Source organism: Gekko japonicus, unplaced genomic scaffold (assembly GCF_001447785.1).
Source record: "Gekko japonicus isolate JY-2015 unplaced genomic scaffold, Gekko_japonicus_V1.1 scaffold4422, whole genome shotgun sequence".
Classification (NCBI taxonomy): Eukaryota; Metazoa; Chordata; class Lepidosauria; order Squamata; family Gekkonidae; genus Gekko; species Gekko japonicus.
In genome coordinates, this window is record NW_015174983.1 from 65,378 (window position 1) to 79,504 (window position 14,127).

At 48.8% G+C, this 14,127-nt stretch overlaps 1 protein-coding gene across 1 annotated transcript in view; it reads left to right on the forward strand.

The window, feature by feature from the left end:
• LOC107122138 (calpain-5-like) overlaps window positions 1-14,127 on the forward strand; it is a gene marked incomplete at its 5' end in the record, with an annotated part of 52,818 nt that overhangs the window by 28,685 nt on the left and 10,006 nt on the right. Inside the window, 3 exons of the mRNA XM_015425170.1 lie at window positions 4,139-4,261; window positions 4,502-4,704; window positions 8,918-9,039. Of these exons, the coding sequence (XP_015280656.1) occupies window positions 4,139-4,261; window positions 4,502-4,704; window positions 8,918-9,039 (448 nt within the window). The remainder of the gene's footprint in view (window positions 1-4,138; window positions 4,262-4,501; window positions 4,705-8,917; window positions 9,040-14,127) is intronic.

The window sequence follows — 14,127 nt, forward strand, 5'->3', positions numbered from 1 at the left end:
TTCCTGCTACAAAAAAAGGCCCTGGGTTTTGACAACAAACAAGGTAAACAGAATAAGAAGCAAAAGGTGGCTGTGGCTGGATGAGCACACTTCTGGTAACGTGGGGGTGTGGCCTAATAGGCTAATGAGCTACGCTCTCATGGGTGTGGCTGGATATGCTAATGAGTTTCTGTTGTTGGGTGTGGCCTATTATTCTAATGCGTTCCTGATGGGCTTTTTCTACAAAAAAAGCCCTAGCGATCGGCATTGCCCCGGGCATGTAAGAAGGGACCGCAAGAGCCGAGCACTGGCTCATCCCTTCCTGCCACCCCCATCATGATCTACCTAAATTCTTCACATCCAGCAGAAGACAAGGCGGGCCTTAGCATTGCCCTGGTGGATTAGACTGTTGACTCCTAGAGCTTGCCGTTCCGCCTGCCCACAGGGACCAGAAGTTTGCACGCAGTGAGGATGAAGATTTACCATCTCCTGTTGATAGTACCCCACAGTTGAAAGTTAGAGACGGCTGGTCTCTGGAGAGAGAAAGACAGCAAAATGAGTCATGGGAATCCATGCTGCTCTCCACTTTTCCTCCCTAAGCCCTTGGTCAGAGGCCAAATAGGCGCTAGCCTTTTTTTTACTTTCCTCTGTATGCTAATAACAACGGAACTGGTCCCTGTTAGGATCACAAAACGGGTTCATTCACAGGCAAAGGAGAGGTCCCTGCAGACAAATGTACTGCATATATTTGTCTAGACGAATATGACACTCTGAATTAATCAAGGACCCCTCCCCCCAAAACACAAGACCCTGACTGAGGAGGACATGCCAAGAGGCGTGCGGAGCAGATAAGGGAGTCAGTCAAAGGAAACCAACGGTGAGGGAATCGGCCTTCTCCCCGCCTCCCTCAGCGTTAAGAATCCCATTTTTGAGGCGTGGTGAGGGATTTGCAAATAATTTCCCCCTCCCACGATTCCCCCGTGGGCCTTCAGTTTCTAGCTAGTTACTTCAGTGTAGATAATAACAATGGAACTGGTCCCTGTTATGATCACAAAACGGGTTCATTCACAGGCAAAGGAGAGGTTCCTGCAGACAAATATACTTGTCTAGACGAATATGACACTCTGAATTAATCAAGGACCCCTCCCCCCAAAACACAAGACCCTGACTGAGGAGGACATGACAAGAGGCGTGCAGAGCAGATAAGAGAGTCAGTCAAAGGAAACCAACAGTGAGGGAATCGGCCTTCTCCCTACCTCCCTCAGCGTTAAGAATCCCGTTTTTGAGGCGTGGTGAGGGATTTGCAAATAATTTCCCCCTCCCACGATTCCCCGTGGGCCTTCAGTTTCTAGCTAGTTACTTCAGCGTTCCTACAGAATTGTCTCAGTCTTGGCATTCTGCTTCATTTGCAGCTGCACATTATGTCATTTCTATGGGGAGCGCTATGCTTCTGTGGCTCCCTGGAACCCTCTGGCTTACGTGGGTGGTCTCCTGGCTCTCTTGCAGAGCCATAAGCCACAGAGGGGGCATGAAGGGGGCTGGGCCCCTCGTGGAGATTCCACGTTTGCATTAGGGTTGCTGGGTCCTTCCTGGCCACTAGAAGGGGATGGGAGGTTAGGGTTGCCAACTCCAGGGTGGGGAACTCCTGGAGATTTGGAGATGGAGCCTAGGTAGGGCGAGGACCTCAGGAGGTTACAGTGCCATAGAGACCACCCTCCACAGCAGACCTTTTCACCAGGAAACTCCTGTCTGTAGTCTGGAGATGAGCTGTAATTCCAGGGGATATCCAGGCCCCACCTGGAGGCTGGCATCCCTAGTTGCCAGATCCCTCCTGCTCACTGACGGAGGTGTGGGGGCTGGGGTGGGAAACTCCTAGAGATTTGCACGTGGAGACCGAGGAGGACAGGGACCAGGTGTGTCACCCTCCAGGAGGCACCTGGAGATCTCCTGCTTTTACAGTTGGTCACCAGACAGCCGAGAGCAATCTCCCTGGAGAAACTGGCTGCTTTGGAGGAAGGATTCTATGGCGTTAGACCCCGCTGAGGTCCCTCCCCCTCCCTAAACCCCGCCCTCCCTAGGCTCTACCCCCCAAATCTCCAGGTATTCCCCAACCCAGAGCTGGCAACCCTAACATGGACCTCAGTGGGGTACGATGCCACAGAGCCCACCCTCCAAAGCATCCGTTTTCTCCAGGGGAACTGATCCCTGTAGTCTGGAGATGAGCTGTAATTCTGGGGGGTCCCCAGGCCCCATCTGGAGGCTGGCATCCCTCGTTTGCATTTAAATTAAGCTCCTTCCCAGTTCTACCCAATTTCTCAGTAAGAAGTTGGCCTGCACTGTTGCAGCCAGTGAGTATGATGGGAATGGAAATAATTGACAAGCATTAGGCATATATTTATAGATCTTGCAAGACAGAACTGGATTAATCTCAGTGCAATTAAATAAAATCTGTCCAGCTACTACTATAAGGTACTGCTACAAGGGTTTGGCTGTTATGCATTGTTTCTGCCCCCCCAAATGTACCTCTCAAAACCTTGCTACAAAATTTGGGGCTGTGCAGGGCTTGTCTTCATTTTAACAGGCCGCACAAGTCCTTTGGCCATTGTCCAGTTGTGTAGACCAGGGGTCCCCAATAGGCTTGCCAAGTCCCCCCGGGGGGCGGGGAAACCCCCACCCGAGAGGCCCGTTACCCGCCGCCGGCGGATCGGGCCCCGGGGGGAACCCCACCCCCAAAGCACACGACGTACCCGGCGTCAGCACGTCACCCGGAAGTGACGCAGTCGCGTCGGTTGCATTGGGGGTGGGGCCGTGGTAATCCGAGGGAAAACTCTATGGTTTTCCCTCGGATGATTGTGGCCCCACCCCCGGCGTACCCGACATGGTTGCGTCACTTCTGGGTGACGTAATTGCACACGTAGCCTCCCAGAGCAGCGCTGGACTCCCCCGGTATACAGAGGGTAAGGACTTGGCAACCCTAGTCCCCAACCATTTTGAGCCTGTGGGCACCTTTGGAATTCTGACCAAGCATGGCAGATGCAGACCCCAAATTAGAGTCTTTGGGTCACTCCTGGCAACTGGCAAGAGATGGGGGGGCACTTACCAGGCACGGGAGGGAGGCCCAGGCTATGTTGTCAATGACGTGGTGATGAGACATCCACCGTGTACCATAAGTGATGTTATCATGTTGTGCTGTTGTGGCACTCTGGCATTTGGGCGAAAACTCTATGGTAAAAATGGCTTCTACCATAAGTTTTTGCCCAAATACCAGAGCGTCACTGCGACATCGACGACGTGATGACAACCCTTCCGGTACATGCCAGCACTGATATCGCCATGCTGCCGCCGACATAGACTGGGCCTCCCTCCTGCTCCTGGTCAGTCCCCACACCAGTCCGCTGATTGGCAGTGGGGGGCGGGGCCTGGGGGTAGGGATCCCTGGCAACCCTACATGAAATGGCTGCCACGGGAGACAGAGCCAGGCACAAAACGGCTGCCGCAGCTTACCTTCAGTCACACAGTGAAGATCCTTGTGCTGTGGTGGCAGTGGCTGCCAGAGAAACATATTCACAAATCTGCACAGCCCATCAAAACTCCACTGGCCAGCCAGAAGCCTTGTTGGGCAAAAGCCCCACCTGACCACGCCCACTTTCTAAAAACACTTGGCAGGCCCCAGGAAGGATGCTGCCATGGTGCCCATAGGGGCTATTTTTGGGCAGGAACGCACAGCAACAGAGTTCCAGCTGGCTCCCAAGTTGGCCGTGCCCAGCAGGAACTCATTAGCATAATAGGCCACACCCAATAGCAGAAACTCATTAGGATTGGCTACATTAGGGGTGTGTGGCCTAACATGCAAAGGAGTTTTGACAACAAACAAGGTAAACAGAATAACAAGCAAAAGGTGGGTGTGGCTGGATAACCACACTTCTGGTAACATGGGGGTGCGTCCTAATGTGCTAATGAAATGTGCTGGTAGGGGGGTGGCCTAATATGCTAATGCATTTCTGGTGTTGGGTGTGGCCTATTATGCTAATGAGTTCCTGCTGGGCTTTTTCTACAAAAAGAGCCCTGGTCACCCTGTTGCCGATCCCCGGGGTGTAGGTGGCCAGCATCAGAGACCTTGCGGGCTCCATGTCCATCCTCCTCCTTCCCTCCCTTTCAGTACGTCTTTGATGTTAAGAAGGCAGAGGACAAAGTCCTGATCTCCCTGCAGCAGAAGGACCAGCGAATTCACAAGAAAGAAGGGAAAGGGGAGAACTTCGTCATCGGCTTTGAAATCTTCAAGGTGGGTGGTCACGCCGCTTGCTGAGCCCACCTCCAGACGACCTAAATCAGCTACACGGGACGATGTCCGTTTCTCAGATGTGCCGTGTGTCCTCCCTCAATGCAGTGGCGCTTTTGCATCTGTGCCACATAGTAGATCCAGGAGGCCACCGGACCCAAAGGTCCGAACTCGATGGACGTCCCCCAGCCGAGGTAGCGTCTGTGTGAAGAACAAACGGTGCCCTCTGGTTTCCCTTCCCAGGTGGAGGACAACAGAGAATGTCGAATGCATACGATGCACATACAAGAGAAGGTGGCGACCTCTGCGTACATCGACATGCGCACGGTGTTTTTGAAGGTGCTTCTCAAGCGAGGCCGATACGTCCTGATCCCAACCACATTCAGCCCCGGTGTGGAAACAGAGTTCATGCTGAGGGTGTTCACGGATGTGCCGTCAAAACTCAGGTACTGCTTCTTCCGGGGGTGTGGCGCCATCTCCTGCTTCTCTCGTGCTCCTCCAGTGCAAACTGTCCATACGTTTGATGAAATGGGCACGTGCAGCGTACACACACAGCGAAGGAGAGATTCACAGACAGTTCAGCAGAAGAGTCACAAGGGCTTATGGACAGCATTGTGCCAAATTGATGTGAAGGTCATTTGAAAAAAGTATTGGGATGTTTGGTTAATATCGCAACGTTTGGGCAATAGAAGTGTGAAACTGAGGGTGCATACAGATGGGCCATTTGAGCTGGTATAGATGCCGGTTGGAAACGGAGTACTTGCGCGCAATCACACAGGCAACATCTGCCTTCCATCCCGAGCCGTCGCCAACCGTCCCAAACACTCTTTAAACCGGTGTATTTTGCTACTAGGTCCCCAAGTGGTGTTTTCCTGAGGGCTCCGGTTCCAGTCGCATTTTCCCCATGTGATGGCTCTCCACCGGTGTAGAGCCACTTCCCCTGGGAAGCCCGAGGCTTCCGCTTTTCGCCTGCCATTTTTTTTTAAGCCTCAGCGATATGTGCTTGGGTGAAGCTTCACCCCGGCATTAATAAAACCAAAAAAACCAACAACGGTGATTAGTTTTAGGCTTTGGACGAGTCCGGGACCTCACAGAGGCCCTTTTCGCTGTAAAAGTTTAAAAGGCAGTGTTCCTTCAGGGCATGCTTTTCGGGACAGGGTGTTCTGCGCCTGCGCAAAGTTCTCAGTTCTGTGGATGGCTGCCTATGCGCATGTGCAAAATGTAAAATAATAGTAATTTTTTTTAAACCGCTGAAACACGCTGTTGTGCGCCTAGTTGTGGACACCCGGGAGCGATGTGTTGCGGGGTGAGGGAGGTGAGTGTGATCGCACTTGCCTCGGATCAAATTAGTCCACTTGGAACCGGAGCCGTTTAAACCACTCCCACCAGGCCGTCTGACCGCACGCTGAGTGCAGTAAATAAATCTCCCCAAGAGGTATATTGCAAGAAAAGAAGAAAAACTTACATTTATTCAAGTAGATCCAGTCCACATTCAGGCTGCTGTCAAAATAAGAGAAAGAGAAGCCTAATCAAAAGAGTATTTTCCCCATCACAAATGGCCAGCTTGTCTGGCATCAATGTGTGTGGGGGAGTAGGAGGGCATTGCCTCTGCAGGAGAGACCTGCAGAGACCTGGGTCTCCATGGAAGGCCATGTGCAGAGAAGGGGAGGACAAAGAGAGAGGAGAGGTCAGAGGGCAGCTCCCAGGTGAAGACAAAGAGGAGAGACAAAGAGAGGCCTCCCATTCAAGGAGATAACACCTCTACACCCTTAGAGCAATGTAGGCAGGCTGAGTTGCTCACTCCAACAGGAGGGGACACAGACATGTACATTAGATCCTCCTGCCTTCCACTGATACTTGCATTCTTTTTATGGCTGTTCGTAGTCATTGTTTCTCTGTTCCACTGCTATGGGGGAAGAGTCGGTGAGTCTTTTGGGCTAGCACTCCCTTCCCATTGAGATTTGCCTGTGAACACTCCTCCCATTGAAAGGAAAGTTGATACCCAGAATAAAACCTTGTTGGTCCTAAAGGTGCCACTGGACTCAAACTTTGTTCTTTTCAGGGCTTTTTTTTGTAGAAAAAGCTCAGCAGCAGGAACTCATTAGCATAATAGAGCACACCCAACAGCAGAAACTCATTAGCATATTAGGCCACACCCATGACAATGCAGCTCATTAGCATATTAGGCCACACACCCCATGTTACCAGAAGTGTGGTCATCCAGACACACTCACCTTTGCTTCTTATTCTGTTTAGGGCTTTTTTTTGTAGCAGGAACCCCTTTGCATGTTAGGCCACACACCCTAAATGTAGCCAATCCTAATGAGTTCCTGCTGTTGGGTGCATCCCTCAATTTTGCCTGGTTTTTCAAGACCTACCTGCTCCTGGTCTGGCCATTTTTCCTTTGCAAAACAGTAACTCTCTTTTTTTAAAACATTTTTTATTAAACATTCTGATATTTATAACAATAATAATAGAAGCATAAAAAACCCAAAATTCACTACAAACTATTTTGTCACTACATAAATGTTTACATTATTAACACTCATTCTACAATAGAGCAATACATTCACTGTTTCTCTTATTTTCAAGTGAATTTGGATTTTATTGATCAAAACGACATTTCCCCAAAAAGGGGTACCATTTCTCTAGGTCATCACAGTTAGCCTTGAGTTTTTCTGATCTTTGAATTCCTTCTCTTATTTTGTCCATTATAGCATATTCCCAAATTTTGGAACAGTAAAGGTAAGGGTTTCCCTTGCTCGAAAGCCAGTCAAATCCGACTCTAGGGATGCAGTGCTCATCTCCGTTTCCAAGCCGAAGAGCCAGCGCTGTCCAAAGACGTTTCACCACAATTCTAATGAAGGAAGATTTGGCATTTTCCAATATGTAGCTATTACATTCTTTGCAGCTAACAGAAGTATGGGAATAAGCTCACAACGTGCTTTGGGGATGTTTAGATCTTGCCAGAGGTTTAATAAAACAGATTGGGGATTTTCCGGTGTTGCGTAACCGGTTATAGTTTTTATGTGTGTTAAGACAGATGTCCAAAACAGTAACTCTCGGGTGGCTGCTGAGAAAGGAGTAGCGTGACAGCCGGACCTGCAGGAAGCTGCCTGCTCCCTCGGCATGCAACATGGCTGCCAGACTGAAGTATGCCAGCCGGTTTCTGGGATATGGAAGTATTTACCCCATAACCTCCATAAGCCCCTGACCTGGATAGCCCAGGCGAGATGGATCTTATCAGATCTCAGAAGCTAAGCAGGGGTCAGCCCGGGTCAGGCCCGTAGCCAGTATTTTTTAGTTTGGGGGGCCTTTTAAAAAGTCAGGGGGCACTGAAGTTTGCATGTGGCTCCCACATGCTGCCCCACTCCCCCCCCCAAGCGTTTAAAGGGTCCCTTTAAATGCTTTGAGGAAGAAGCCACACACACCTGCACTCCAAGCCATGAATTCGCAGCTTGGAGTGCAGGCGCGCACGGCCTCCCCCTGGCTCCTCCTAAAAAGTCAGGGGGCCTTGGGAAGAAGTTAGGGGGCCGGGCCCCAGGAGGCCCCACTGTAGCTACAGGCCTGGCCCTGGTCAGTCGTCGGATGGGAGACCACCCAGGAAGTCCAGGGTTGGCAAACCGCCTCTGAAGATCTCTTGCCCTGAAAACCTTGTTGGGTCGCCATACACCGGCTGTGACTTGCACTTTCCACCACCCCCAACCTCCGTAGGCGTCAAGCTGAGTAACTCTCCCAGGGGCGAAAGCAGTGGGGGGACCTTCTCTTCGGGGCCATTGGTCAGGAGGCAGCTTCCAGTGCCTGGTATCTTCTTCCTCCTCATTCTGGTCCAGTTTTAATAGATCTGTGAGGCTCCCGGAAGTCCATGTATGCTTCTGACTCTGCTTCTTCGTTATTAATAAAAATGGCTGATTGCATTGTAGCTGTCGAAGAGCAAGAGTCCTGGAGCACCTTAAAGACTTACGAAATTTGGCAGGGTATGAGCTTTCGTGAGTATCTGAAGCAGCGGGCGGTGACCCACGGAAGCCTGCCAAAAATGTTGTTAGTCTTGAAGGTGTTCCTGGACTCTTGCTCGTTTCTGCTGCTACAGACAGACTCACACGGATACCCATCTTCAGGGGTCATTTCGTAGAAAAAACCGTGCAGGAGCTCATTAGCATAACTCATTAGCATAACTTATTTGCATATGCCACGCCCCCTGACATCACCGGAAGTGTGTGTCAGAAGGCAATACCCACCGCTCAGGCTCCACTGGACTGTTTTGGATTGCTAGCTATTGGGGGGGGGGGCAATGTTGAGTGTACCTCCACTGATTTGCCCTCACAGAGGAGGGAGAGCTTGTACCTGAACAAAACTTGGGCTTAAAGGTGCCACTGGACTGTTTTGGGCCGGGGGGGGGCCCTCTGCAGCTTACCTGGCTGCTTCTTGCTCTGACTGAGGACTGCTGAGCAGGGGGTGGGGCTTGTTGCATGTGCCCGCCCCCTGGGCTCTTTACTGCCAGAGCTCTGCTCCTGTGCGCTCCTGCAGGAAATGACCCCTGCCCATCTTGATCTAAAACAGCTGTTGAATGGGGTGAATCTCAGCATTTTGTAAAAGGAGTCTGGCATTTGTACCCAGATCCTTCCCGCTCATCCGATGTGTTCAATCTCGACGTTTCAGGGAGCTGAAGCTGAACAAACCCAAGCCGGAGTGCCTGGATATGCTGCGTGGCTTCCCTAAGAGGGTGTCTCAGATACGAATCCATGCGGCAGAAGGCCTCGAGAGCCAAGACCAGAGTGGGGGTGAGTGCGAAAGGCGGGTCCCAAAAGTTGTTGTAGTTTTCCTCTGAGACAGCAAATTATGCCAGTGACTTTATTTTTTTGATGGTTAATTTTTTAAAAAAATTTCTCAAAAAAGGTGGGGTACAAAAGGGAAGAAGGAAACATCAATATTCCAGTGTTTTTGGATGGGTTCTCTCTAAAAGAATAAACAAGAACTTTCCTAATGTTAACGATTATCTGTTAACAGTAAGAAAGATCACATCTTTAACAGTTGAACAAACTTCTGAGCAAACAAAATTTAGCTTTTCCCATAATATGAGCGGCAAGCTTGCCATTTCTGAAGAAATTCTTTCAATGGTCTTCTGTTTATATAATTAGTTAGTTTTGCCAATGTTGCACGCTCAGCGAGTTTTCCTTTCCAGATCTCTATGGTAGGACATTCTTCTGCCAGTGACTTGATTATTAAAATTCCATTCCCTTAAACTCTGAAAAGACTCTGCTGAAATGTTGGATGGGCATCACTTCTCCTGCTGGGTTCTCCTCCCATAGTTTTGTGGTAGCGAGTGTTCCGTTCCATACCTTTTCAATGTTCGACTGTGAATAAGAACATGAGAACATAAGAGAAGCCAATGTTGGATCAGGCCAATGGCTCATCCAGTCCAACACTCTCTGTCACACAGTGGCCAGAAATACCAGGTGCCATCAGGAGGTCCAGCAGTGGGGCCAGGACACTAGAAGCCCTCCCACTGTCCTCCCCCCCCCCAAGCACCAGAATACAGAGCATCACTTGCCCCAGATGAAGAGTTCCTATCTATACCTCATGGCTAATAGCCACTGACGGACCTCTGCTCCATATGTTTATCCAATTCCCTCTTGAAGCTGTCCATGCTTGTAGCTACCACCACCTCCTCTGGCAGGGAATTCCAAGTGTTGATCACTCTTTGGGTGAAGAAGTACTTCCTTTTATCTGTTCTAACCCGACTGCTCAGCAATTTTACTGAGTGTCCACGAGTTCTTGTATTGTGAGAAAGGGAGAAAAGTACTTCTTTCTCTACCTGCTGTATCCCATGCATAATATTATAAACCTCAATCATGTCCCCTCAGCCGTCGTTTCTCCAGGCTAAAGAGCCCCAAGCGCTTTAACCTTTCTTCATTGGGAAACTGTTTCAATTCTTCCTCAAGACTGACCACTAATTCAAAATTGACTTAAAGGAGTCCTCTCTCTTAAAACTTTTGTACAATTAAGGAGGGCTGGTATTAATAAAGGGGTTGTGCATCTTTTGTGATATATAAAGAGACAATACTTAGATTTTGGATATATGATTCTTTCTATGTATTAATGTTTATATGATAATTAATATAATGGTGAATAATTTGTAAGAAATATAGAAGAAATAATATATATATAACTTGAGATACTTTGTAATCTTCTGTAGCACGGTATTTGCTGACCATTGTAAAGGGAAACATTCTGTTGAAAGATCAAGCAGCACCCTCTGCTGGCTACTCATTAGCAGTCGTGCAACATCTTTGGTTCTCAAGCTGTTTTTGGCTGCTTTTTGCCACCTGTCTTAACACAGAGACCGATTCCGCAAAAGCAGGATCAAGAAGATGCAGGGGAAATCGGGGGGAGATGTGAGTAAAAATGCGGCCACGCATCAAAAAGTGGGAAATTGAGCAGTACAACTGGGGGAAACGGGAGACCGAGGGCGGAACAACTGCTGTTGCAGAATCGGTCAGAGAGTAGTCCCTTCCACTTCTGCCTTCTGCAACTACAGAAGGAGACAGACACAAAATAGCTGCTGATTGGAAACAAAATGCATACGAGCCATCCATGTATAGCCAGACAGGGCAAGCCATGTTTCAATGCAACAATCAACAGTTGTGATTTAAGCGAAGTTTCCTCCCAGCATTTTTGTATTTCATATGGACTTACTGTCTTCTGGAAAATGGAGCTTTGACTATCAAAACCTCATACCCTGAAAATCTTGTTGGTCTTCCGGAATCTGGCTCTTACTGTCTTCTGGGCACACTAAACACAAAGGCTGTGTTCAAATCTCTCCTTATATATAATTGAATAGTGGGTGCCAAAGTTCTAATTCTAAAATGCACTCCCTTAGTGTATGGCTGATGGCACTGCTCCTCAGCATATTTCGCCACCAATCAGAAGGCAAAGCCCGGGTCCCGCCCACACCACAACTGCTGCGACAACCTGGTCTTTTGCATATGGAAGCTGATTGGACTTCAGTCCATTCCACACCTCAAACTCCCCCCCCCCCGCGCAAGGCAGTTGGGATTTTCAGTTGCATAACATACCTCATAGGGGAGAGGAGAATGGGTAACAATGGTTACCACTCTCCAGGTGAGGGCTACAGATAACTCAAACATACAAATGCTCTTCAGGTAGCAGAGATCAGTCCCTCTGGAGAAAACAGTGGACTCTGTCATTAAACCCTGCTGAGGTCGCCACAGGAAACTGACACTGTTTGCCCAAAGCCAGAGCACTCTCCCAGAGCCTCTTTCTAGATCCCGTTGTATTTATTTTCGCAACGGGCATTATTTCTAGTATAACATAAAACCACAAGCAGATTCAGGTGGGCAGCTGTGTTGGCCTGAAGCCATAGAACAAAGTTTGAGTCCAGCGGCACCTTTAAGACCAGCAAAGTTTAATTCTGGGTAGAAGCTTTTCTGTGCGTGCACGCTTCTTCAGATACGTTGAAACAAGACTTCCTCAGCCATTACAGATAGGTAGAGAGAGGGTCTGTGGGGAAGGGTTCGTTGCCCGGAAAGGCTAATTAGAGTCAAGATGCATACGTCACTGAGCGATAAGTATAGCTAAGATTAAATTAAAGCAGTTGGCAAGACCTGTGAATAGCAGCAAGGTAAAAAAGGTCCCTTCCTCGAAAGCCATTTGAATCCGAATGGGTTTGCGGTGCTCATCTCTGTTTCCAAGCCGAAGAGCCAGCACTGTCCGAAGACGTTTCCGTGGTCGCGTGGCCGGCATGACTAAACACCACTGTTACCTTCCCATCGAAGTGGAACGCTGTTACCTTCCCATCGAAGTGGTACCTATTTATCTACCTGCAATGTCTTGCTTTCGAACTGCTAGGTTGGCAGGAGCTGGAACTAGAGACAGGAGCTCACCCTGTCTTGCGGCACCCGGGTCTCGAACTGCTGAACTACTGACCTTCCACAGCCTGCAGTTCAGCGTCTTAACCACTTGAGCCACCATAGAATAGCAGCAAATTAGCATACAAAAAAGAGTTAACAAACAGATGTGGGACACAAAACTTAGTTTTAATCCAAGCTTAGCTATAGTTATCACTCAGTTACTTATGCATCTTGATGCTTAACTAGCCCTTCCTGCCAACTAACCCTCCCTACCTATATGTAAGGCTTGAGGAAGTCTGTTTCAATGTCTCTGAAGAAGCGTGCATGCACAGGAAAGTTTCTACCCGGAATAAGACTTTGTTGGCCTTAGTGCCCCTGGGCTCAAACGTGCTTTGAAAACCAAAGGGTTTTTTGTTGTTTAATATGCTCAGTCTGTGAGCCCAGGATTTGGTCACAGGTGATCATTCCAGGCCTGTTTTTTCTTGACAACAGACCGTTTCATTGTCTCCCTGAGTCCCCGCCCTCTGACCAGTCAAGATATCACCTTCGTCCATTATTTATTTATTTATTTATTTCCTTTGTAGTCTTTCTTGCTGAGACTCGAGGCGGATTAGAAAAAAAATATGAAAGCAATGCGATCAGACACTGTAAAAGAGCCACCCAATAAATAATGCAGCCGGACTAGGATTACAAAACTAGAAGGCGATGCAGATAAACATTAATTCTAAGACATGGCATACCATAGACAATGCATAAAATGGACTGCAGAAGATGAAAACAGTGCCCTAAGAGCAAGATATCAGTAAACAGTATGATAGATGACAATCTTCTATCTTTATACAAGCACCCTCCTGAAACATTCCATCGTACTCACTGTGGTTATTAATGTGGTGTAGTGGATGGTTAAGAGTGTCGGACTCATATCTGGGAGTCCCAGGTTTGAATCCCCACTCGTGCCATGGAAGTTGGCTGGTTGTCCTTGGGCCAGTCACACACTCGCAGCCTAACGAACTCGCAGCCTAACGAACCTTGCGGGGGTTTTGTTGTGAGGATAAAATGGAGGGGAGGAGAATGATGCAAGCTGCCTTGGGTCCCCATTGTCGAGAAAGGCAGGGTGCAAATTATTTCATTTATACCCCAGCTTTCTCCCCAACGAGGACTCGGCAGCTTACATCATTCTCCCCCCCTTCGTTTTATCCTCACAACAACCCTGCGAGGTTGGCTAGGCTGCGAGTGTGTGACTGGCCCAAGGTCACCCAGCAAGCTTCCATGGCAGAGCAGGGATTTGAACCTGGGTCTGGCAAACCTTAGTCTGACATTCTAACTGCTGTGCCAAGCTGGCTTCCAACCAGTGTTCCCTTTAAGCTGAGTGAGTGTGAGCTAGCTCACAATTTTTTAGCCTCCGGATCACACATTTTTGTCTTAGCTCCGGAAAGATGGCTCCAGAGCAAACTGATTTATGCCTTTAGCCAAATCGCTTTCTCACAACTTTAATGCCAGTAGCTCACAAAGTAGAATTTTTGCTCACAAGACTCCACAGCTTAGAGGGAGCATTGCTTCCAACTCAACTTCAAACTATGGTTTCAGATCCTGGTGTAGCTGAACTCACCATAGTTCTTGGAGCGGCCCACATCCAAATTAATCACAGTTATGTTAATTAAACCACACATGTTGCCTGAACCAAGCGCTGCAGATGTATTGTGGCATCCTGTGATGGACCAGAGGAAGGGCCGGGGCTCAGTAGCGGAGCATCTGCTTGGCACACAGAAGGTCCCAGGTCCAATCCCCAGCATCTCCAGTGGAAAGGACCAGGCAGGAGGTAATGTGAAAGACCTCTGCCAGCCTGCGTCGACAAAACTGATCTTGATGGACCAAGGGTTTTCCACCAACTGACATTACATCTGTGATTTATGTTTGCCTTACAAACCGGAAATGGAAATCCATCCAGGCCAGGGCAATTATAGTTCTGGTCCCCACACCTCAAAAAGGATATTATAG